The sequence below is a fragment of the Meriones unguiculatus genome, chromosome 9, assembly GCF_030254825.1.
Source record: "Meriones unguiculatus strain TT.TT164.6M chromosome 9, Bangor_MerUng_6.1, whole genome shotgun sequence".
NCBI lineage: Eukaryota > Metazoa > Chordata > Mammalia > Rodentia > Muridae > Meriones > Meriones unguiculatus.
Window position 1 is genome coordinate 94,636,418 of NC_083357.1, and position 24,727 is coordinate 94,661,144.

The 24,727-nt window shown below is 38.2% G+C and overlaps 1 protein-coding gene across 4 annotated transcripts in view; it reads right to left on the bottom strand.

Annotated features, from left to right (window-relative positions):
- Dach1 (dachshund family transcription factor 1) overlaps window positions 1–12,482 on the bottom strand; it is a 410,763-nt gene extending 398,281 nt beyond the window's left edge. Inside the window, exon 1 of one of the 4 annotated variants that reach the window (XM_060391521.1) lies at window positions 11,090–12,482. In XM_060391521.1, the coding sequence (XP_060247504.1) occupies window positions 11,090–11,940 (851 nt within the window). In that variant the 5' untranslated portion in view covers window positions 11,941–12,482. The remainder of the gene's footprint in view (window positions 1–11,089) is intronic. The other 3 variants (XM_060391520.1, XM_060391523.1, XM_060391522.1) reach the window with 3 other exon arrangements.
- Between the last annotated feature and the right edge of the window lie 12,245 nt (window positions 12,483–24,727).

A 24,727-nucleotide genomic window follows, 5' to 3' on the forward strand; every position in this document is an offset into this window, starting at 1 on the left:
CTCCCCAAAAGAAAGCAAGAAAGTTTACTCCATATCAAATGCATCATACTGATGTTATTACCTAAACTTGGCATAAAATATCTTAATAGAAATAAATTGTATCTATCTCAATTGGAATTGGGAAAATCCAAACATAACATCAATAGTTTAAAACCCGGGTGTTTTTTTTGTTGTTGTTTTGTTTTTTGTTTTTTTATCTTAGCCATATGCTTATAGATAGATTTCATGGAAAAGTGTTCCTGTTTCCTTTATAATTTTATGTAAGTTTTTTCCCCAAAAGTAAAAAAAGACTGTCAAAAGGATCTTTCACATAGTGAAAATATTTAAAGAGGTGGAATTTAGTTTGTTGTCTGAGAATATCTAAGTTTTAAGTTCCATATAGAAGCCTGGGAATCGTAAGCATTACTCTACTTCTAGAGAATTGTCCAAAAAGATGTTTTCCCTCTCAAATTTACTTTCGCAGTGAGTTTTTAATGTGTTCTCTTTTTTTTTTCAGATTGTATGGTATGGGTACCATCAATCATTACTGGAAATAGAGTTTCACAGTGCCATGGGAAGGCAAAAATGGTCACAGAAACTTCCCTCCGTCACCACTGCCGATGTCAGAACAGAACAGGTCGCCTTTGCAGCAGTAGGTTATTATTAACATCAGCAAAATTATGATCTATTATTTCTCCCTCCTTTCATCTTACTTTAAGTCATACAACTAGCCAAGGAAAACTTTCAAATTAAATAAAATATATAATCAGATGTTGGTATTTTATAAATATGCCGTTGAGGTGATTCCAGGAAACACTCTTTATCATTGATTTGGTTTTTCAACTTCTTTCAAATGGTAAGCATCAAAGCAAGTCTGAATAGCTGCTAGCTTCCTCTGAAAGTGTTATGTCACATGACAAGCCACAAATAAAGAAATAATGTATGTTTATCATTAGAAATTATTTCCCCTTGATGAACATGAGTTATGCTAATGAAGATAATGGCATATTATACATTAGAAATGTCTACATCTCCATCCCTTTACTCAAAAGAGGGATTCCTTGAAGAAAAATAACCAGTAATAACTCATTTAAGAGACTTTATAAATATTAAATGCAAAAGACATAAATGATATTTTAGATTCCTTTTTGTTTTTAAATTGGAGAAGAAATATGCTCACTTCAACTCCAAAGTTTGTTGATAAAATTACCAAAACATTCTAAAAGTACCAGCACTTCTGTATTGCTACACCTTTTATAAACTATGTTGTAGTATGTAGATTTTAGTAAATAGTTACTCAAACTATCTGAAAAGTAAGCATTCTTTCGTCTCTCTGTAGGCACTCAATAGTGTAGTTTCATAAGCAAGGAAATAATAACCCTTAATCATTTGTATCAATCACACATCTAAATATGTAATAAAATGTCTGGGTACTCCAAGAACTATTAAATTTTTTTGTTTGAACAAATTATTAACTTCAGATTTCCAACTTTAGCCCATCCCACATGCTAAAGTAAAGCGAACTAAAATACAAATAGCTCTGTGAACTCCAGTGGCAAGTGACTATGTTCAAATTGTTTCAGATGGAGACAAAACTAGGCCCTTTGGAACTCCTCTGGGCATTTCAACTCAGAATATAGTAAAATTTTAACCATTTAAAATATGACACTAAGGAAAATGAAATATACTTATATATAAGTCCTTATTCCTAAAGGTTATAACAAGGGAAAAACTCCTTTTAAAACATTTTCTTCCACTTAGTTTAGCTCATTCCTGGAGAGAGATTAAGGATAAAAGAAATGTGTTCATATTTTAATTAAATACACTTGGGTTCAAGCACCTTAAATCTAGGAAGCATAAATCAAAGTTACATTTTATTTTAAGTAAGTAACATTATAACACGAGTAAACTTAAATAGCCTCAAATTTTATACTATTTGGTATTGGTAAAAATCAATAAATGGATGATATTTTTAAAATTTTAAGTATATCAGATTCCCTAATATGGTAGCCAAACAGGTGTTACAAAAAAAAAAAATCCAATTTGACCCAGAAGGCTCCAATATTAAGGTTTGAATTGGGATCAGTTCATTGTTTTCCCGTGGGATAACTTGTATAAATGTAATTCTATAGTTTCATAAAAGCAGGTCAAGTTTCTATCCCTGGGGGTCTTTTGGCAATTTGAAGCATGGAAGAGCTGTTCCTGGGTACAAGTTCAAATCTGCATGTCTTGTCAGTAGAGTGGGGGAAAAAAGGAAAAGAAAAGCAGTAAATAACAGACATACAATCATCTTTAGTTATCCTTCTCATTCGGCAGGGCATTCTTATAAGGTAAGAATAAATGCATCACACCTATCAAGCCATAGAGTATTTTGAAACCACTTTAATTAGTTATCATTTCTTCTCTTAATATATTGTACACTGGGTGATATGAAGTGTGTAGCTGCAAATACTTATTTCTATTTGAATCACAAAATGGAAAGATGAACTTCCTGTAAAATGAATGGGCATAAAGTTTCTCTACCATGTAGAAGTTTGGATTGCAACATTTGTAACTCTAGAATCTTTAGATGAAGTTGAAATTTTTAAGTAGACAAGATTTTTTGAATATGTGTAAGCATTTTCTATCTTGCAAAAAAAAATGTACGAATACTTGCAGTTTTACCACTAATGTAATGACTTGACAAGTGTCATGGAATGATTGAGAAAGTGATTGATTTCAACTTATCTGGATCTTTACCAAGTGTTTTCAAAGACAATTACAGTCTGGTGGAAGAAGTGGTAATACACATCTCCTTATGTAGACATGAAGATTAACCCGTGACCTCCTCCTCAGCTCAGCTCACTGATGCCAAAGATTCTAAAGAAGTTACTTTTCTTTAGGTTATGAAATTATTTCCTTATAATGCATTCACTAATTCGGAAAGATAAGCTTCCTCGGAAGTTCAAAAAAGAATGAAGTAAACCAACAAAAAACATCAAACCTCAAGAACATCAAACCATTTAGTGCTACTAAAAAAAGCCTAGGTATTTAGATATAATCATTTAATATCTGTTAATACAAATAATTCTCATCTGTGCACTCTTATTAGAGAATTAACAGTACATCTTCATTATCATAAATATAAATACTTAGAAAAGTGCATTTCAATTTCAGTTATTGTCCTGACAGCAATGTACTCATATATTTTAATCACATTTAAAATATTGAAGTGCAGATTACTCCTTTATTCTAAAATTAAGTTCAATGTTTTTGGCAAATGTCAGTGCAAAATAAAATATGTTCCTCAAACTTATTTTATGCTTTGACGGATTACAAACAAGAAAATGAAGGATAACTCTAGTGTGTAGGTCATTTGTCTCCTGGCCTACATCCAAGAGTTGCAAAATAAACACATGTACATATATTTAAAGGTTTTCTCCTACATATATTATAATTATTTTCATCATTAAAAAACTGGCATAAAGCGGAATGAGATTCACATAGATAAAATATGCATCCTAGATGTCTCTAAACTATGGGAAAACTATGGGTACACCTGTTGCACACACGAGATAGCTCTCCTAATACATAATGTATGTCTGGTAAGTCATTCTCGTAAAGTTCAAAGGTCTAAAAAGCTAACAAGTGTCTAACTCAGGAAATATCTGTACTGAGAATAAGGTTAAATAAAGTTTAAAGATTTAAAATGTGAAATAGGAAAAGAGTTGAAAGTATCAGCAAATTTTATCAAAGCTGTAATGAACTCAAAGGCTTTCCCTTCAAGATATTTACTTAATTGGCACATCGATGGGATCTTTAAAACAATAATAGTCGTAGTAAGGACTCAAAATTATTGTTAATTAATGTTCAGAATATTGTTTATAATTTTAAAAAATATTTCACATATCATGTGAATAAAGTATTTTTTATTAACATTAACATTTCTTTTTATTAAGATATGGCCAGTATGCCTTAACTTGAATTAAGAAGTAATTGTCCCAGAAGTTTCTATGTTTGTATTAAGTATTTGTCTTTCAACTGGTCAAAATTCCTAATATATAATGTATAGTCCTTGATAAAACAGTGAGACTGTTTTTTTTCCTATTGTGCTGGAAAAGGCAACCTAACTATTTAGAAGCATTTGTTACTATATAAAGCCAAAAACAACTTAACATTGTGAATTGTTTCTACTTTGTATTTACTTTGTTCATTTTTACTAAGGAAAGATTTCATTATCCAATGTGACTCATAAAAATAACCTGTATCCTAGAGCCTATTTTGATGTTCAATGTTCACTTCATAAATGTCATATTTTAAAAGCATATCAAGTTTTTCTCAAACAAATAGTTTTCACATTTTTCTACTGGTCTTTAGATGGTTTACATATAGGAACCATGCTGTGAATGTAAAGAGAGAGAGAGAGAGAGAGAGAGAGAGAGCAAGAGAGAGAGGGAACTTATTCTCTTATCTAGCTAAAACTATGTAAGCTTGACCAACATCTCCATCAGCCCTTGGTGACCACCAATCTAACCTGCTTCTCTACTTCCAACTTCTAAAGATTATGTACATACGTTAACTAATGTAGCATTTGTCTTTCTGTGTCTGGCTTATTTCACTTTAACATCTTCGTAGAAATGTGGAGAGTATTCCGGGTATTGTAATCTGTCTAGACAACGATAGGTTTTGGATTGCAAATTCAAATTCCTATTCTCCATCTCCATCTAGCTCTCAGCATTGCTCTCAAAACTTGTTTCTGGCCAATCACTCTTTTGCTGTGCTGCATAGTTTAGAATATTTCATTACAATTACATTACAAAAATACCAGTTAAGACCAATTAAATGACATAGTGAGTTTTCCAGTTTAAAAAAATTGTCCTTTACAACTTGCAATGAAATCTCATGCTTAAAAACACAAAACAATCCCACCTTGAAGTATTGAACCAACCCTAAGTCATTTGTGATTAGGTTACAAAAAAAAAAAAAAGATTGCAATTTTCATCTACAAACGTCATCCACTGACAAGTCTAGTATCCAATCTAGAAAAACCAAAAGATAAATTTCTTAATTGGGAGTTTAAGAAGGTTGTTTCCTTATGTAGAAATCCATCAGAGTACACCAAGACAGTTTCAACGCACCTAGCTTAAAGCTCTTGTCTGGAATGATAATATGCTAGCTTGGATCATCTTCTTATATGATTGAACTCGGACTTGTAAATAGATACTTAGGCACAAACTTGATCATTCAGTGCTTACAGCTAAGCAGCAATGAACAGACAGTTAACAGACCATCAGAACTATTTAAAATAAATAAATGTGTGTGTGTGTGTGTGTGTGTGTGTGTGTGTGTGTGTGTGTGTGTGAATCTAATAATAGCTTATTACAACAAACCGTGACTACCTTATCTGGATATTTCTGGTTTCCAAAAAAATATTTTGTTAACTGTTCTGACAGTCACTTGTTTTTGCCACACATCTTTAAAAACCAAATATTAGCCAATAAGAAACTCCCTTAAAAATACTTTTGACTAAAACTGCTTCTGAAAAATTTAGAAGGAAAGTAAATAAGCTTTAATATCACATAGTTTTGGATTTGCAGAGAGCCTGTGCTGGACCTGAAGTAAATATATCAGTTCAGTAACAGAGCTTCCAATACTGTTCTTTAAGCTCAATTAAGTGTTTTGTTGTTGTTGTTTTTAGTTCCACATTTACTTCTTTAAACACGAGAAATAGCATAGAAAAGAGGCATCTCAGTGTAATATGAAATGCTAAACGTATGAATGCAGTTTTATCTAAAATATTTAAGTTAGAACATTTATATAAGTATTTATTCTTATACACAAATATCTCAAACTAACCAATCAGAATTCACTACCTCAGATTAGAAACTGATACTTGCTAGCCAATGACAATCTCATTATAGTTGTTATACAATTTAAATGTAAAATGATGAAACCTTGAGTGAGCCACATTTTAAACACTCAGATAGTTCTTAGCAACTTCATATTCCCTACCACCTCCAAAGCATATAGCTTGATGTGACATTTTTTTGTGTTGACAGTCTGAAAATGACAACTTTGAAAAAAAATAAAAGTCAGACAAAGTTGAAAAATAGCAAAGAACTTAAAGCATTCTTACAATCAACTATTTAGTTAAATGTGGACAACTCACCTGTACCTACTTAGAAGGCACATTTCAAACTGTTTTCTTCACACAAAGATTCAGAGGAGGATAACCTACAACCTGTGAGAGTTCCATTTCCGACTGCATTTTGCAATGGCTGTATTTTGTGTTGCTTATACATTGCTATTAAAATAACTATTTTACTTGATTGGCAAAGACAATTGTAGGAAACAATTGAATAAAATAACTGGAGAAGGTAATACAATCCTGATTGATAGTCAGATCACATACTGTTCTTAAACTGACAACTACTTGCTTGCACATTAAGCTAATTTGCAAATGCTACTTTCATTCCAGAAACAAAACATCAAATGGGAAACAATAAAACATATTATGTTTTTGTATGTTGGTGAATCAGATGTAGTAAATCGCCAAAGAAAGGAGTGATGTATGCTCAAATCCTGCCAAGACTTTAATCAATATTGGGTGTCACATCCCAGGGGACTAGGGGAAGTAAGTGAGGCAAAAAGAGGGTGTCTAATATTTGTCTCACTAATTTATATGCAACTCCCTAGAAATGCATTAGATTAAACAAAAATGACAGCAGCAGACATTGACTGATAAAGGGGTGATATTTTCTAAAATCTGTATCAAATTTATTAAATTTTGTGTAAGGAAACTGAGCATGGGGGCTATCTTATTAGGTTTCGAGAATAAAAATATATTATTTTTAAAAATTAAGTTTATTTCATCATAACATTTACTAAAAGTATATTTTTCTAACAACAAAACAGTTTATAACCATGTACATTTATGACAATATTTACATTCAAGACTAACTTCCAAAAACAGTCTTAATAAATATTAGCCATATAACTAAAAAACTTATAGTCTATACTATATGATATTCTCATATCTCATTAATATATTAGTTATTAAGCTATCATTTTCTAACATTTGTAAACCAGAAAGAAATGCATTATAAAACCAAACTAGCTTCCATATTTTATGGCTTGGTCATCTAATCATGTCGCTTTCTTTTTGAAATGTTATAAAATGAGACACTTGGTTTTATAGGAACCATTAATCTACCATAACACAAAACTTCAAAAGCATAGCATCTTCATATGAAATAATTCTTGATTTTCTCTGTGCCAAGCATCATGATTGTCTGTCAGAAGTGAGTGAATCTAGATTTGTGTTAAAAGTCCTGTATCAATGCAAACAGGCAATGATGATAATGTTAAGTAAGTACTGCCCCAGGATTCTATCTTTATTAAAAACCTGTGACAAGAAAAATAAAGCAAAGAATTACAGAGAAATGTACATGTCTTACACTAAAATTGTATTCAGATATGAACCTGAAAATAAAAGGGTTGGCATATCTTCCAATTTATGTTCATGGATAGCATCTACTTTAAAGACAAAAGAATATTGTTTATAAATATATATGTATACACGTAAAAGATCGAATTTAACCTGCTCTATTTGACTTAAAAACTTTAAAATCTCAGTCCACACGTAAGCCAAGTCATAGTCTGGCTTAAAAGAAACAGAAACAAAATCATCTTCTTCCAGTATACAAGAAGAGAAGCAGTTCAGATAAATGCAAAGGTCACTATTCATTCCATGAATCCACAGACAAATCGAACCTTAACCCAAATCTACAAACAAGCAATTGACTGACACAAACAGACTTGACCATGTACATAATTACTTTTTTTGTTGTTGTTATTTAATGGTTAGCAGTTAATTAACTGACCTCCGTTGCATCAGCCAAGTTCAGACAACTAATGTTTAGTTTTAAAATAATAATTGGAGGAAGCTGATCAAGGGCAGACCTTGCCTTTTAACAACTTTCAAATGCATTTCCTTACATTTTCTTTCATGTTCTGAGACCTATACTTTTTAGCTTTACTATCTAGAAGGTGACAGTGCCTTTCTCATCTCCTAGTGGTAATGACAGATGGCTTCAACATTTACTCTAATTTTCATAGAGAGCATACTAATTCAATAGCCCCAAGCAAATTAAATCAACTTTAAGATTTGCTACTGTTCCTGAATCACTCTCAAGAAGTTTATTAGTGTTTCTTTCCTTTAACATCACTTTTTTTAGCATCCTAAAATTTCCTTACATTTATTGCTGAGTTCTTGTTAGATACATATCCTGTAAGCAGCTGAGGATACTAAGATTTGATATCACACATGCACACACACACACACACACACACACCCTTATACACAGCACATAATGTTTGCTTACATAGTTAAACATATACAGGAAATTCTATTACTTCTACATTTTCGGTAATACAATGCGCAAGTTTTCCCTTGATCTGTAATACTCAGGAGAGGAAAAAAAAAAAAGCCCTAGGGTGAAAGATGCCACTTTAATCTAGATTAATAAAAACACAAATATTAACAACAAAGCATAGACTAGATTTAAATGAAAAAAAATTTTTTTTCAAGTTCAAGATACAAAGTATTCAAGCTACTGCTTTCAAAATGAAGAAAGGAAAGGATAATGCCTGAAATAAAAGAGTAATGTGCAACCGTGCAAATTGTGTATTTTTGGTGAGAGAAAGTTGAAATGCAACTTTCCATTCTATAGCAGGCTTTTTAGTTGACCTAAAAGCAAAATTTAATAGTCAGGACTTCCTATGCTTAAGAATAACTTGAAGTGGGATTTTAGAAAAAAATATTAAGGCCTAAGGAAGTATAATTAGGGCACAGATGAGATGTTTTTAAGGGGATAAGGAATTCCATAGGGTTTAACTTATCTTTGGCCTTACAACTTAAGAATCTAGAACTGTGGGGCGACTCTGGGAAGGAAAAAAATGTAAAGAAGAAGAAAGAGAAAGAAGAGAAGGTACTTGGGAGGACCATGAGGAGGAGGGGGAAAAAGGTAAAAAGAAAACTTAAAAGTAACTTTAAGACTGTCCTCCAGTTATGTGATGGAAACTACCATTTAAAGTCTTGGAATCATAAGATCACAGAGCCATTGTAAGGAGTTCTCATAGGGCGTGTGTGTGTGTGTGTGTGTGTGTGTGTGTGTGTGTGTGCCTGCCTGCACATGTATGTTACATGATTGTTTATTATCCAGCACCAGGAAGACACAATGGATATTGAGAGAAAAGCAGGCGTTTCGTTAGTAAAGAGGAAAGCACCATCTCAGTTTGTCACCGAGTCAATGTGACAGCAGGAGCGTCTGAACCGACTTCCAATCTACCGTTCTTTGTGTATAACTCAAGCACAATGTTTTGGTTGCTTCAGATAGTTTTTAAGACGGGTTTTGGATAAATATTTCCTCTTCCGGACAACCCAAAATGACAGTTATCTGACTAAATGGCATTTAGCGATCAGCATGCCCACTCGTGCCCACTGCCATCTGGCCATACACGGGATCCAGCAGGAGCATGTGTGCGCGCACGTATGCGCGAGTGGGACACACACACACACACACACACACACCGCAGCTGAATAAGAGGTCAAGACCTAAACATTTTTGATTCTTACATTGCACGGCAAATAAACACGCAAAAGAATTTCTAGTTAGGTAGGCTAGGTTGGGATAGAGTTCCAACCTTTTTTTCCTTTTCTTCCCAGGCCCTACCGAGAAATAGCCTCAAAGAAGAAACAGCTGGTGGCTTTGGCCCCCATTTCCTTCTGGTCTTAAATATTGCCTTCTCAACACCCTCCCCTCCGCCCAAGTTTCCTCAGCTCTGCTCGGAGCTCCGGCTTTCCTCTTCTCACTAGCGAAGCGTATTTTAAAGACGGCAGAGGATTTTTGTTTTTGTTTTTTTAATAAATCTTCTCGCCCGGGTCCCCAGTGCCTCCTTCTGATCCCCAACTCTCCCTACTCTTCTTCTCCCAGAACCTCTGAACTTCTCCCTCTGTGAGCAGCTGGAGCCTTTCTACCCCGAAACTGACAAGTTGCCCCTCTCCCGCCCCCTCTCGGTAGATCCTCCCCCACTGAGCGTTCATTAGCATAAAACTGGTTGGGTCAGGGACTCTCCCTAGGCCACCTCGGTGCACGCGCTTTTACCGAGGAAGACTGAGCAAAAAGTATTCAAGCCCTTAGCATCCCAGGGCAAAATGTACACCTGCTCTTTCCCTGAGCTACTAACCTCGGAAAAGAAATTGGAAAGAAAGAAGACAGGGAAATTGCACTTTGGAAAGAGAGCGAGAAAGTTGTGCTCTTTCTTCCCCAACTCTTCAGTTCAGCTTCCAAGAGGCTGGGGCATCAGGTCATCTCCTAAAGAACAAAACGTGTTTGTGCCCTCACATCTGCCCCGGGGCAAACGTACTCCCTTTTAGTCCTTACACACATACACACACACACACACACACACACCCCACAGGAGCGCACACGCAAACCCCTCCCCTCCAAAGCTTCCCTCTGGGATTTCGGGACTGAACTCCCTGCGGGAACTTTCGGATCACCCCTGCTCTTCTCCAGCACCCCCGCCCCCCCGCCCCGGCATCTTCCCCTGATGACTTCAGCGCGGTTCTCCCTCTTTTCTTCCTAGAAGTCCCCCTAGACTGGGGCGCGTCCACCAGCTTCCGAACCCTGCGGTGTTAGGGTCACGACCTCCCTCCTTCCCCAGAGATGCCCAGAGGCTTCCGGAGGAACCCAGGTCCCAGGAGCGCCCACGAGGGCAGGAGTGCCCAGAATGGGTGCAGGTCGCCAGGCGCTCCCGGGAAGAGTCCCGGGAAGGCGCCTTCTGCTTCCCCCTCTGCATTCCGAAAGCAGCGGCAACCTAGCCTGAAGGTCCTGGGGAGCACCGGGGAGACCCGACCGGCCCAGATCCGGCGGAGAGCGGTGCGAGCTTGTCCCGGAGGTCGGGCGGAGGAGACTAGCCCCGGGGACCAGCAGGAGAGGGCCGCGCTCGCAAGGGCGCGCAGCTCGCGGACGCGCGGAGCGGGCGGCGCCGGGAAGGGAGCGAGGGAAGGGCGAGCAGGAGGGTGGGAAAGGACCGGGGGACGAGGAGGTTCCCCTCCGCTCTTTACCTGGCATTGGTGCAGTCGTTGTAGAGGGTCTCGAAGTCCTTCCTGGAGATGAGTTTGCAGCGGTTCACTCCGGGCTGGATGGCCCCCAGTCCCCTCAGGATGCGAACCTGTTCCACATTGCACACCACCGGCGTGATCTCCAACCGCTTCAGCTTGGTGTAGACGGTGTGCAAGCCCCCCACCAAGTGCTTCAGGAACAGGTCGAAAGCCTGGGGCAGGCAGATCAGCTCGCAGCCCTCCACCGTGAAGGAAGCCACTTTGGCCCCCCTCAGATCCACCATTTTGCACTCATTATTCTGGGGGGTGTTTTCCACTGGGGACGGGGTCGAGTACACGGGTTTCCCAGGGAGGGGGCCGCAGCTGCTGCTGCTGCTACTGCTGCTGCTGCTGCTACTACTGCTGCTGCTGCTGCTGCTGCTGCTGCTGCTGCTACTGCTGCTGCTGCTGCTGCCGGCGCTCGCCGTGATGGGGGTGCTGGAGGCGCCGCCGCCGCCAGCGCTGATGCCGCCGCCGCTCCCGGCCGCCAGGCTGGGGTTGCAGTTGCTCCCGCCGCCGCCGCCGCCGCCGCCGCCGCCGCCGCCTCCGTTGCCGCCGCTGCCGCCGCCTCCGCTGCCGCCGCCGCCACCGGGAGAGGTGACTGTGGCCGCTGCTGAAGAAGAAGCAGAAGAGCCGATGGGCTCCGGCCGGAACAGAGTTGGCCCAGAGGACGCCGGGGGTCCGATGGACGGAGCCGGAGAGGAGGTCGCCGAGGAGGTGGAGGTGGTGGTGCCAGAGGAGGAAGCAGACGTGGAGATCGGGGGTTGAGGGGGAACCAGCTGGGTCGGAGGGATCAAAGCCGCCGGCACTGCCATGGTCACATATAAGGGGGAAACAGAAGGAGGAGAAGCGAGGGGGAAAAGTTGCCACACACCCCCCAGAGGGGAAGGGGGAGAGAGGGGGACGAGGCTCGAGGGGGGCAGAGGCGACAACCACTCTAGGAGAGAACCCCGGCTGGAGAGAGGGAGAGGAGGAGAGAAAAGGAGGTGAGGTTAAGAAAGAGCGAGCGCAGGAGGGGCGAGCGCGCGCGAGAGAGAAACGCACAAAAGTGTCCCGCAAGTCGAAATGCGAGTCCTCTCCCGGGGCTGGGATCGCGGGCTGCTCGGGGAGGGGGGCGGGGGGGGAGGGTCGGCTGGTGGTGTGTGGGTCGCGCTCTAGCACAAAGTTAAGGATGAAGGTGAAAAGGAGGAGGGTTGAGGGACTTGGGTTCTCCCCGGCAAGTACATTGATCAAAGATTGAGAGGGGAATGACAGAGAGAAAATGAGCTGAAAGTGCAGGCTGCCGGCTGGACGGGTTGTTGTTGTCACACGGTGCAGAGGGGAGGAGCTCCGGATACTTGAAATACCCTTTGAAGCCGCGAAAACCTCACTCACTAGTATTAACCCAAATTATCCAACCAGGAACTCGGAGCACAGACTGCGAGAGCGCGAGACCGAGGGAAGGGGGTGGGTAAAAGAGGAAGGGGGGGCGGTGTACGGAGAGAAAGGGTGGGAGGAAAGCCCTAGAAAAGCCAGGGCCCCGGAGTGGTGCTCGCGGAGAGGGAAGGGAGAGAGATGGCCATCTACTTCTCTCTCTCTCGCTGCTACCGTTACGTTATTGCCTGTCTCTGACTCAGTGGCTTCCGTGAAGACTCCTAGCAATCCCCCCACCACTACGCCACATCCCCCCCCCCAAAAAAAAAAGGTTCGGAGCAACCGCCTGCCCACTGAAAGAGCAGCGACTCAGCTGCCAATTCACCTTCAAGAGTTTAGGATACAACACCCACCCCCCCGGGCATTTGGGCAAGGAGTTACAAAAAAGAAAGGAGGGGGGGGCATGCCCAATTCGTGACTGTTGAGAAATTATATTTTTAGGAAAATTCACATGTAAGGAGAGTAGACTTTTTATGTATCTGGTGATTTTATTTTTTTCTGTAATAAGGTGTTTCTATAAAGATAGAGAAATTTCAGGACAGTTTTCAAGTTGCGGGAAGAAAGTCACTTAAGAATAATGGGTGTTCCTGATAAAATCCCTTATTTTCTAGTAGACTGGAAATACGTTCTTGTCGCAAGGTGGGTGGACTTAACAAAACTTCCCTTTCCCCTCCCAAAGACAGGTCAGAAATTTCTAAGAGATCAGACGTCCTCGAAGATTAGAAAGTAAAATACAAAAGCACACTGATGTTTCTTACCCAAAACTCTAATTAATTCACCTGCCTTGCACAGTAATCAGCTATCTCCCATCCTTTAGTACCCAAGGCTAGTTGCTAATATGTTATTTAAGTAACACAATAATTATGGGGTTCCTTTCATGTACGGAAGGTACTGCTATGTTTTGGGAATGTCTCTTTTGGTTTGTCAGTGCGAGTGTGTTTGTAAATAATGAGAACAGAAACCAAGCTTCTGGGCTGACTTGGGAAGACAGAAGGGCAGTGATGCCTTGGGGTTGCATGAGGGGACTGAGGCACATTTCTCCTCCTGTCTTCTCTAACTTGTTGCATAAAGGTATTTATTCAGAGATGTTTGACCAACATACAGTTTTAGCAAAGGTCCCGTCTGTTTGTTGCTTATAGCTCTAGGAATCTAGTGTAGTTAGGCTTTCAACCTGTCTACACATGTTCAGAGATTTTGTAAGATGTAAAACAAAGAACAAGCACTTGACAGATTTTAAAAATAAACTATTAAGCAGGCTTATAGTTTTCAGAATTTTATCATTTTTTGCCATTTAGGCATTAAAATTATCACTTTTCTCTTTATCCTTGTTAATCCATTGAACTCTTTGAAGTTTAATGTCAAAAGGAACAGGAACCATCTAATGTGAAATATGACACTATTGTCTTATTACTCTTTTATGCTAAACTTTTTTGGACACAATGCTTGTATTTAAAAAATTGCATAAAAGTATATAAACTTCTATAAAGATAGATTATATTTGAACAGCTGTTTGTCCTTGTTAACCAGTATCATAACATACTGAGATAAGATCTATTAATATTTTTTTATCAAACCTATTCCTAACTAAAGGTAAGTATATATCACAAACACCAAAATATATTTTAGAGATATTACTATTTTTATAACATCAAATGACTGTGCTAAAGAAATGCAACACTGCAGAAAGAGTTAAACTCTAAAAGAAAAGAAAAAGTAAGTTATTTTTTAAATGCCATTCCTAACTTTAATAAACTCTAGTGTGCTTTCTACATGCTAATTACGTAGTGCTTCAAGCCCTAGTACTAAAAGGTAGGAAGGGGGAGTTAAATGACCAAAGCCTGAATTTATCATCCTCATTCTTGCATTTCCTCAGACTATCACTCATCCAAAATCTGCCACACTGTGCAGCAACAAACAGGAAAAGTGGCCGAATGTGCATCTCTCTACCTTTATGGGACTCCTCCCCTCCCCCACCTCAGGTTTCTAAACCCTTTAAAGGAAACACCACTCGCTCCTGCTGTCAAACAACAGGGTTAGAGAAGTCAAATGTTGCAAAATAAAATATGCCCTGAAGGAGAGCCCCTGAAAAAGGCATATTTCTAAAATATTTTTTCTTCCTAATTTTAGAGACATTCTTTCCTGCGATGAAGAAGTCAAACTGTATTTAACACAGCACACACATCAACTTAAGAAAGATTTCAAATTCTCACTCCATTGCATCTTCAGCATTGAGAGCTTATGTCTCATTTATTGTCTTACATCTCCTGTTATTTAAGATACTTTCCCTCCATTCTCATCTTTCCTAACCTTCATTCAATTTGCATACGCAAAACTCAAAGTACTGTAACTGATATTAGAAATTTCTCCCTGTGTTTTCTGAAGACGCATTGTGCTGAAATCAATAAGACTGTTTAAAATTCAAAGACCTGCAAATCGTTCTGTTTGTCCTTTGATAGGGCCTGTGCTGATTAAAATGCTACCAAGAAAGCTTAATTGCTGCACTAATTAAGAAGTCTTTAATTTCTTTCCTAGGATATCGTTTGAAGCTTAGCTTGTACAGTTCAGGGAAGGTATTTTCTTCCCTCCTTCTGCCCTCTTTTGGCCCCTCCCCTCTCCTCCCCCTCTTTTCCCCATGTGAGGAGACCGGGAGGAATGGGAACTAATAAAAAGAATGGTCTCATCATCTATCACTTAGCCAAAATCGGCACAGGATACAGAGTTCAGCGTGGTATGAAATGCAGTTTTGAGAAGAGCTGTAAGCTTTTCAGGAGACAGTGGGAAAATAGAAAGAAGCTGTTGCAGCTAAGGTCCCCGTGATTACCTGAATGACAACAGGCACTTTAGTGGATGACGAGGGCATCCTATTTGGTTAAAAGGCTCAGTGGCGAATAGGGACATATTAAAACATACTTTCACAACCCGTGGTTTCAAAAAGGAAGAATAAATGTGTAAAGAGATGGACTTATAGTTGGGATTTGGTAAGTATCATTTTATTTGAGCATAAAAAGATGCTTTCTGTGGGGATTTATTTTTGACCCTTTTATAACTCAGGGAGCCACAGGACTGTATTACATGTATTCCGTTCTTATCTATTGACATGTTGCATTCAGTGATTTCTCAAGTGGGGAAACTGACTAAATGATTTCACAAAGCTCTCTCTGTAATCAATAGTCATTTTTTAGGTTTATTCATGCTGCATTATAATTCTGGTAAATGACTGCAAAGAAGATTGTAAGAAAGATACAAATATTGACAGATCTAGGGTAAGTCAGTTACCATATTCATTCTTCAGAGTTTGAATATAGTAACTGGTATAGTGTTTTTTTTTAATGAAAATTATTTTTAACAACATAAGAAATCATAGAGTAACTGAAAAACAATGTTCATGTGAATACATTCCTTTAATATCTCACAATGCTCTGAAAGCTTTGAATGTATTTTTTCTGTATGGTATTTCTAAATGAAAGAGAAGCAGTTTAGGCATATATGAAAAGACATTAACCAGAAGGGCAGCATGAAAGGTTCATTATAATTTTATTCTTTTAATTTTTCACAAACTCCATTAGGGGCATGTATGTTAGAAATTACAAATGTATGCTATAGATCTATACTAAATTCCTTACAGTGACAGGACAAGGAGAAAACATGCTTAATAGATTCAAAGGCAGATTTACCATTCCAAGCACGACGTCACTCTAATTATGTTTACTCTAATTGAAAGCAAGGTTTTTTTGGAATCTGAAATTACTTTCAGATTTTTTTTTTAAATAATGCAAGTGGATCAAATGTTGATCACAAGCATTTCAATCTTTCAAAATGTATTGGAAAATTAAATGAAAAGTAGAGTTTGGTACAAACAATGCCCCAGGGCAAAAAACAACTAACACTAGATTTTCCAGTCCAGCCATAACACAAATCAATTTGAGCACACTTCTATGGCCAGACTGCCAGATTGTTATGACTGCTAATTCACTCAATCAAAGAGTGCATTAGCACACCCGGCACAAACAGCCTTAACAATGGAGTGCGTTTCTCAACAATCCTAGGATACATCACAAGAGCTAAGTAAAGAAGTCCATTTTTACATCTGTGAATTACTAATGGACCTGTTTCCTTAATAGTGATAACAAAATAGACCAAGATAAACTTCAGTCATAGGTTTATTAAAGAGCTATCACAGTTTGGCAAATCTAGAAAGATATCAGGGTGCCGGTAGTTCACTGACTTTGTTAAATGTTTCTCAGGAGAGAGTCCAAAATTGATGTTTGCATTTCAGTAGTAAATCACTGAAGATGGAGAAATTATGCCAAGTAACTCTCTCAAGCCTTTTAAACTCACAGGGCCCTGCCAATCAGCCAAGAAGATAAACCTCAGCTACCTTAAGCATAGACTTCAAACTTTTTAATTTTACCCTTTTCCCTCCCCATTTTTCCCCCTCTGCCTGACTTTTGGTGGCTTTCATGCTCCTAGTATCCCTTTCTGTTCTAATTCTCAGCCTCTCCTTAAAAAACAGGAATGGGACTCTTATCTTGCTGTGGAATTCTCTAATGAAAAGCAGAGAGTTTTCTGATGAATTACCCAAAGGACAGAAGGTGGGAAGCTGAGCTGGAACAGACCTAACTGGAACCACTGAAACTTTATAGTACCAGTTTTGGTACTTATTGATGAGGTGGTTAAAATGGATATAAATAAAATTTATTTATTTATATATTTATTTGTTTATTACAGAACAGGGAAATGCATAGACAGATCATAGGCTTCTTGAATGGAGCCAAATGGTTAAGTTGGAGAGCACCATTCCTTCCTTGCTCCTCCTAAAGCCCTTCTACTCCTTCAGAATAAAGGTCACAAGTATCAAAAAATGCTTTTCTGGTTATGCAACAGATAATAAAAAATGTCTAAACTCCGGTGAGGGAAGATGCAGTAGTAGCAAGAAGAATAGATAATGAGGAAAAAAAATTATAGTAGAATTATTTTCAGATTCTAAACTGCATCATTTCCAGGGCAGGTAGTGAACTCCTTGTGATGGATTAATTATACTTTCCTCTAAGTATCCACTTCCAAGTAAGTGTGCTCCATGCCATCTGTGGGGTAGCATGAAAGGCTGCCCATATAAATAACCCTTAGCATAGTAAGCACAGTGAGATCATTGTACAGGTGAATAGGAGGAGGAAACACAACAACAATAATATGAACTCAAATTCAATTCCTTCACCTCTTAAATCAGGCCTTCATCTTAAAAATAATGGTGGGCTGGACCAGAGTGAGGTCAGACAGACAGATATTTGAATGACTCCTTTCTCACTAGATATTGGGCCATTAATCACATCACACCTTTTCATATTTTTTTTTCTAATTGTTAGGCTCTTTTCTCTTTTAATAAACATGATCTGTATTAGGGCATGTAAGTTACTAGAAAGATAAGTAGTTAAAAATAGTATGAAAAGAAAACATTTTATTTGTTACAGTTCAAAGATATGCTTAATATTGGTACCTAAATTATAGTATACTTTTGTCACAAGAAAAAACTACCTGGCTATATACATTTCTCTTGATTCACTAACTTTTTTACTATTTTACTTTATTAACTTAGCCTTTTTTGTTGTTGTTGTTGCCTTATGAAATCAAAGAAGGGGTCATCATCCAACAAATAGCCCATAAAATTGTTTTACTTGTAGACAGAACTTTTAAGGATTGCTAAAAAAAAGAATAAACTGTTTATTTATTACTTTTCAGAAGAAAGAAATTTTTTTTAATTGAAAAGGACAACAATTGCTACCTTTTGGAAGCCGGATCTTGTATGTCAAGTTTCAGCCCAGAGCGAAATTTTATAACAAGTTATAAACCCCTGTAACAGAGGGTTTATTATAATGGAAGTGCTGACACAACCTTAACTATAGCATTGTAAAGGGCTATGCTATAATATCCATTAAGCAGAAAGAAAAATAAGCTGGCTGATCAATAATTTATACAAAGAGTACCAACTGCAGACATAATAACTGTAATGTTTGCAAAGCAATCTCTCTGCTCTCCAGGCTTAACAGTGAACACAAACTAGCAACGTTGTTAATTTCCAACTCCTACAGATAAGAATACAAACAAATTACTTAAAATTATATTTTGTTCAACATTTAGCATGCCTCAATGGGATAAAATAAAATTTAATTATGATGCGACTTGTGCCGGATGCAAGGCTGCTTTGTTTTCCAGCACATTTTATTAAGAAAGGACGTTTATTTGGAACATCAATTATGGGGAAATAGTATGTTTCAGTGAGTTTGCTTGGGTCAGTCAGGTTCATCTAAGAGTTATTCAGACATGGTAACAGATTGACACTGCTTAACTTCAAAGAAAGTTACAAAGTTTACAGAGTCACAAGATGAAATACAATACTGCATGGCCTGATTCAAGTTAACTGTCAGTAAAAACACACCTTGCCATTAGAGTTCATGGGAAAAAAGTCATTGGTTTGGGAATGTGGCCATCATTAGCATCCAGTGAATGTGGGTGCTTCAATGGCATACCTTGCGTTTGTGGGAACATTATGTGATATTTCTACCCAATAGACAAAATGTGAACATAAAACTACTACTCTATATTTTTGTAGACATGAGTAGATATTTAGCACTTGCTTCTTAATGTATGTAAAGCATATCATATTTTAATAAAACATATTATTCATTTTAATGGTGGCTTTTAAGACAGAAACAGCTTTGACCGGAATTTAAGAAGTTAGCCAGGAGAATCCACAGTTCCAAACTGTTCAAGAGATACCACTGGAAGTTGGAACACTGTTCCTGAGGCTCACATCCTCCTTTGTCTTTCTCTCCGTTCATTTCCTGGTGGTAGAGTTGAAGGGTAGGGAAAGCATAGTGGAATGAAGAGACTCAGCTATCAAAGCTGTAAAATGGTGTATTACTTTGTGAGCAACCGTTCTTGGAAGGGAACCAGTAATTTATATGAGAAGTGTTTAAGATTGCCTGCTCACCCACTCAGTGATCCATGCCAGGTCAGTTTCAGTAATGCCAGAAAACAAAAGGAGGCGCAGATCACTGGGAAAGAGACACCTTCTTTGCCTTAGGAGCTTGTGAAAGAAGGCACTAAAATGCCCTTTTCTCAAATGAACTGATCATTACCATTTAGACTCCTGAGAGCTCTGGGACTGGGGAGGGGAGAATAAATTTTTCTTTGATTTAACAGAGCTAAAAAATACTAGTTTTAAGAGGGAGGCAATTTCTTGTGATGTGCCTCAGTCCTAAAGATTAAATCTTAAAACAGAGGGTGCACTTTGAAACAATGAAATGGGGGAAAACAAACACAAAAACAAAAACAGAAAAGGGCACAAATGGCTCTGTGAATTCATTTGGCCACTTTAAACTTAGGCATTAACTGCTTCAAAGATGACCAGAACAAATAATAGGGCAACTTTCTACTAATGTCTTTGCCAGACTCTGGGAACAGATTTTTCTCAGATCAACTTCTCACCCTCCAGTTTTCATAAGAGGAATATGGGACACTGTTAGGGTGTGAGGCAGGAATGGACATCATCTCAGACCCTTTGCTTCAAGGATAGCTCTGAATACAGCCAAAGGCTCTCTTTATCAAATGGGCACATGTTTTCTTCACATGCTCAAACTCATTTAAATTTTTAGCTGTATTTCATTCTTGGGTCTAAAAATAAACATTTCTCATCTTGCCATCACACTTTTATTAAATGTTTTCAATATCTCAGACTCATCATTTGGTTCAAACTTCAGCATATCCCAGGACCTTTCCTGAATTTAGAGGGGATTTCCCTTCCACGATGTCTGGGGATTGAACTCAGGTTACCAAGCTTGCAGGCTTGTACCTTCTAGCAAACTAGTCCCATCTCTGTTGCATCAAATCTGCATTATAATGACTTTTTATCTTATATTCTATCAGGAAAAAAAATGATTATCTTATGTTTTAAAACTTACTGGCATTTTTTCCTTCATGTGGCCTTAGTCAATTTTACCTTTTGCTGATATCTAGTATGCATATTGCTCAATAAATGTCACCTGGGTAATTAAAACAGCCTTTTTTCTGATGTGATGTCACCCAATTCCCTTTGCCACCAAATGGCACAAACTGCCCACTCTTGATATCATGCATGCCTTCAATCAGACCAGATATGCCAGAAACAAACTCTTAGATGTATGTAACCCGTTCTCTTGTCATCTACAACTAATTTGGAAAAAAAATATCTTGAAACATAAATCTGGGTATACTACCAAATTGGTTATAAAAGATTTGAAAATTCAAATCTTAGGCTAGTAAGCAGGGCTTTCTGGGATCCATGCGAAACGAGTCTTTTTTCTTATCATCAGAAAAGATGTTCGGGAGTCTTCAACAAAACTGAAAATAGAAGAGTATGCACTGCATTGTTACCTGAGATCGGGTAGATTTGTGGTGCTGCTTTACCTTCCAAATATGAGCTCACAAAGGGTATGTGCAAAGTTTTGCAAACTCTCTGTTTTAAAGTCACTCTCATCTAAACATGCACACCAGCCTGTTACACAGAATGCATTCAACTTTGCATGCTGTGCATTGTTCGCTGAAGATGCAAAGAATAAAAAGAAAATTCATCCTGATCATTCTTTCCCATACGTTATCATTGCATCGTTGCTATAACAGGACAGAGAATTTCCATGAGGGTAGCATAAAACAGTATCCAGTCAAAGGACTACAAACACTTTTTACTATTCCCTCAATGACCATGTCATATACTACGAAAGGTCCCCTCATCCTTGCCTTCACGATTAGGGGCAATCCTTGAAACAGTCTCAAAAGTGCTCTGTAGGCAACCTCTCACTATGATGGCAGCAGATCCAGCCCCACACAGCCCCACTAATCTCCTGAAAGAAGAAATTGACAAGAAAAATAAAATCTAGGAGAATATCCCCTTATTGTCACTTCTAGCTGAGTTTTAAACTAAGAGTTGATTTAAAGTGAAATAATCACTGATTATCACCTCCCACCCAAGTATCTTCAAAAGAACCTTTTCTTTTTTTTGAGGAAGCAGGAGTAAAATAGCTTTTATTTTTCATTATACAGTTAAAGGTAATGAGAAAATTAAAGACCACATAGTTTGATCTACATGACTACTTTGCTGTGTGTTTCAAGCCTTCATGGGTCCCTGGTGTCTGCTTAGAGGTAAGCACTCAAGAGACAGAATCCAGCATCATGGAAAGGAATGATTAACCGTGCCATGAAAGACAACTTCTGAGATCTTGAAAACATTTAGTAAAATTGCGGTGGCAAAATCCATAGTGATTCTTGAAAACTTTTTGAGCTCCCTGGCTTCATTTGGTTAGGGTACAACAATACCCCCATCAATGACGTCTCCATAAAAGTCACCTATTGAAGAACTCTGTAGAGCTGAGCCTTAAAGGGACAGTGCATGGTGCACACACTTAGCGTTCTTATGGTCTTTTACTTGCCCTAATCTGCTTTTCCTTGGGGAGTTATCTAGACTCTTTCTTCAGTTTTTCATCCTTATTACAGGAAGACCACTTTCTACTTTTCCAGCAGATGATCTAGGGATCACTTGCTATTCCTAACAGAGCAAGAGCAAGCCCTCCTGCTGCCCCAGTTAAATTGTTTGAACTGATTGACTTTTTCCTTTACTCTCCCTTTAGAAGGAAGCTTCAAGGAAGGGAGACTTGAATGACCTCTGTCTTCAAAGTGTTGAGCTCTGGAATGCAACAAAGTGCAAGGAGCCAGAGAAGACCAGGGAATGTCAACAAGAAAGCAGGAACTCCTGGGCAGGTAGACTGGAGCCTTTCTAGGTGTTCTCTCCTGGCAAATTCAGCTAAGCAGGAAAATAGATCTCTTTTCTCCCAGAAGCTAATTTAACTGATGTTAAAAAATGTATGTTTACAGCATTAGGACAAACTTTAACTTGTTGTTAACGGGGAGTTCTCTGTTTTCATATGAGTGAAAGTAAGTTAGCTAAACTCTATGCTAAAGAAGAAACCAGCTTTCCAGCAGTTGCTAGCAAGAAATCCTAGGAATTTGTCTAATAGAACATTTTTCAAAGGACTGAGGTGCAAACTGATTGTGCTAACTAAAATATATTTAAACTTACTTATTCATAGTTTATGTATGGTCAAGTATAAAACAAACATATTCTCAAATATTCTAGTTCAGTAGTAGTAACAGGAAGTTTAATTGGTTCTAAGAGCAAAATAATAACTGAAAATATAGAATTAAAAATACATATTGATAAGCTTCATTGGACATATATGTTTTAGATGTCACTTCCAAACAAGCAGATAGCATTTTATCTGAAAATATAAAAAAATAGGTCTTTTAAAAAATACCTTGATACCCAAGAATAATGATATTAATATTTGGTTTTCTTATCCAAAATAGTTTCCTAAAAAATTATCAGCACTTATTGGAGGTCTAAGAGGCTGCCTAATTAGGAACTGGTGAGGTCAACACAGTAAAAATCATTTGTACATATTGTTCTTTTTTTTTTTTCAATGCAGTTTATTCAGGAACCTTGAACAATCCTCGGACCCTGGGGAAAGCATATTGTTCTTATATGTGTTATGATTAGCCAAACTACTCCAAAATCAACATCAAATTAATGTCATATCTGAAGCCCTCTTGATATATATATATATATCAAGGACTATATATATATAGTCCTTACTCTGCAGTGATAAATTCTAAGGCAGTATTTCCTATGATATGGCACTCTTGTTTTCACAGCAAGTGTCTTATATTAACAGAATGATCTAAAATAGGATACTAAAGTTTCACTGAATGATTCAGCGGCACACAAATGTGCTCAAGACACTGTTTTACGTATGTACACTAGCTCACATGCTGCTTTTCATAACTCTTTACTGTTCACCTAGAATTAGCAATGACTGTATTTTTCGTGTCTAAAAAAGCATAATTATTGTTCCTATGTAAGTAACTCTGTCCAAAAGCACTTACTAACCGTAACAACACAGCAAAGACTGGTCCTGTCAATGCCGTACTTTATCATCAGCCTTTGTTTTCTAATACAATGCTTTAAAAATATCCTCGGCTGTACAAAGGACTTTGTTGCAAAAAGGCAGCTCAAAACTTGTCCTTCCCTTCTCTTTCATTGATCAGTTGCCTCTTAGGCAATAGGAACAGCTGTCTCCAGCTCACCCACAAACAAGCTGAACATAATAATAAGGTCGTGTTAGTATCCTGTATCGAGCAATGATTGGACAGAGGGTGCCAGCTCTTTTTTATTAAAGGTAAGGTAACAAAAACACCGTGAAGAAAGCTGGTTCCTGAAAACAAGTGCAATTTCTACTGCCTGAAAGGTCTTTTCTTTGGTACCCACTGAGATTCTCTTTCACATGGGTTTCCAATAAGGTGAAGGTGCCCTCTGTAGGAGACTCCCAGTAAATGCTGCTGTTTTATATTTAGGTGACATCAGGCAAATTTCCCCCTCCCTTTCAGTTTACAAACAAATACATAATCACAGAACTCTGTAAGAACACAAATTTCGATTCTCTAAACCATGGCAGGGAATCAGCAGCAAGCCTAAAATCAGCTATGTAAACTAGTGTCTTTTCAAAGAAAGCAGCTTTGAACACCGAGAAAGATGTTCAGCTCGTTCGTGTTTAGTATTTACTGGCCATAATTGTAGAGTACTATAGGATGGGTTTTGTAAAGCCAGAGGCGCTGTGAGAAACAGAAATACAGGAGGCCTTGGCATAGCCAAACGAATGCTGTGGCTACACAGACGAGCATTCACACGCTGGGAGATGCTCACCGTCTCATAAACGCACCTTTCTTACTCCAAAGGTTACCATAATGCAGATTCATTATCAGTCCCACTGGGTAGTGTATAGCTTGGTAAGAAACTGCTTTTGTTAGCATGCTCGTGGAAAGAGAATAGCTGTTTCGTCAGATCTCTTGGGGCTATTTGAAATTTTGGGGATTCTGTCTGTAATTTAAAATGGAAGTTAAAGCCAATGTGAATAGACAAGGGAAAAATCTCACAAATTAAAGCTCTCCATCTGGAAGTTACTTCATCACTCACTGAAAAGAAAAAATAGATATATATATAAATCTCAAATTCAAGCAGGAAAGATTTCATCATGGTTGGTACAACTGTTTCTATATCCACGTTTTAATAATTAGCCTTTACAATGAAAAACTTAAAATGCTGCA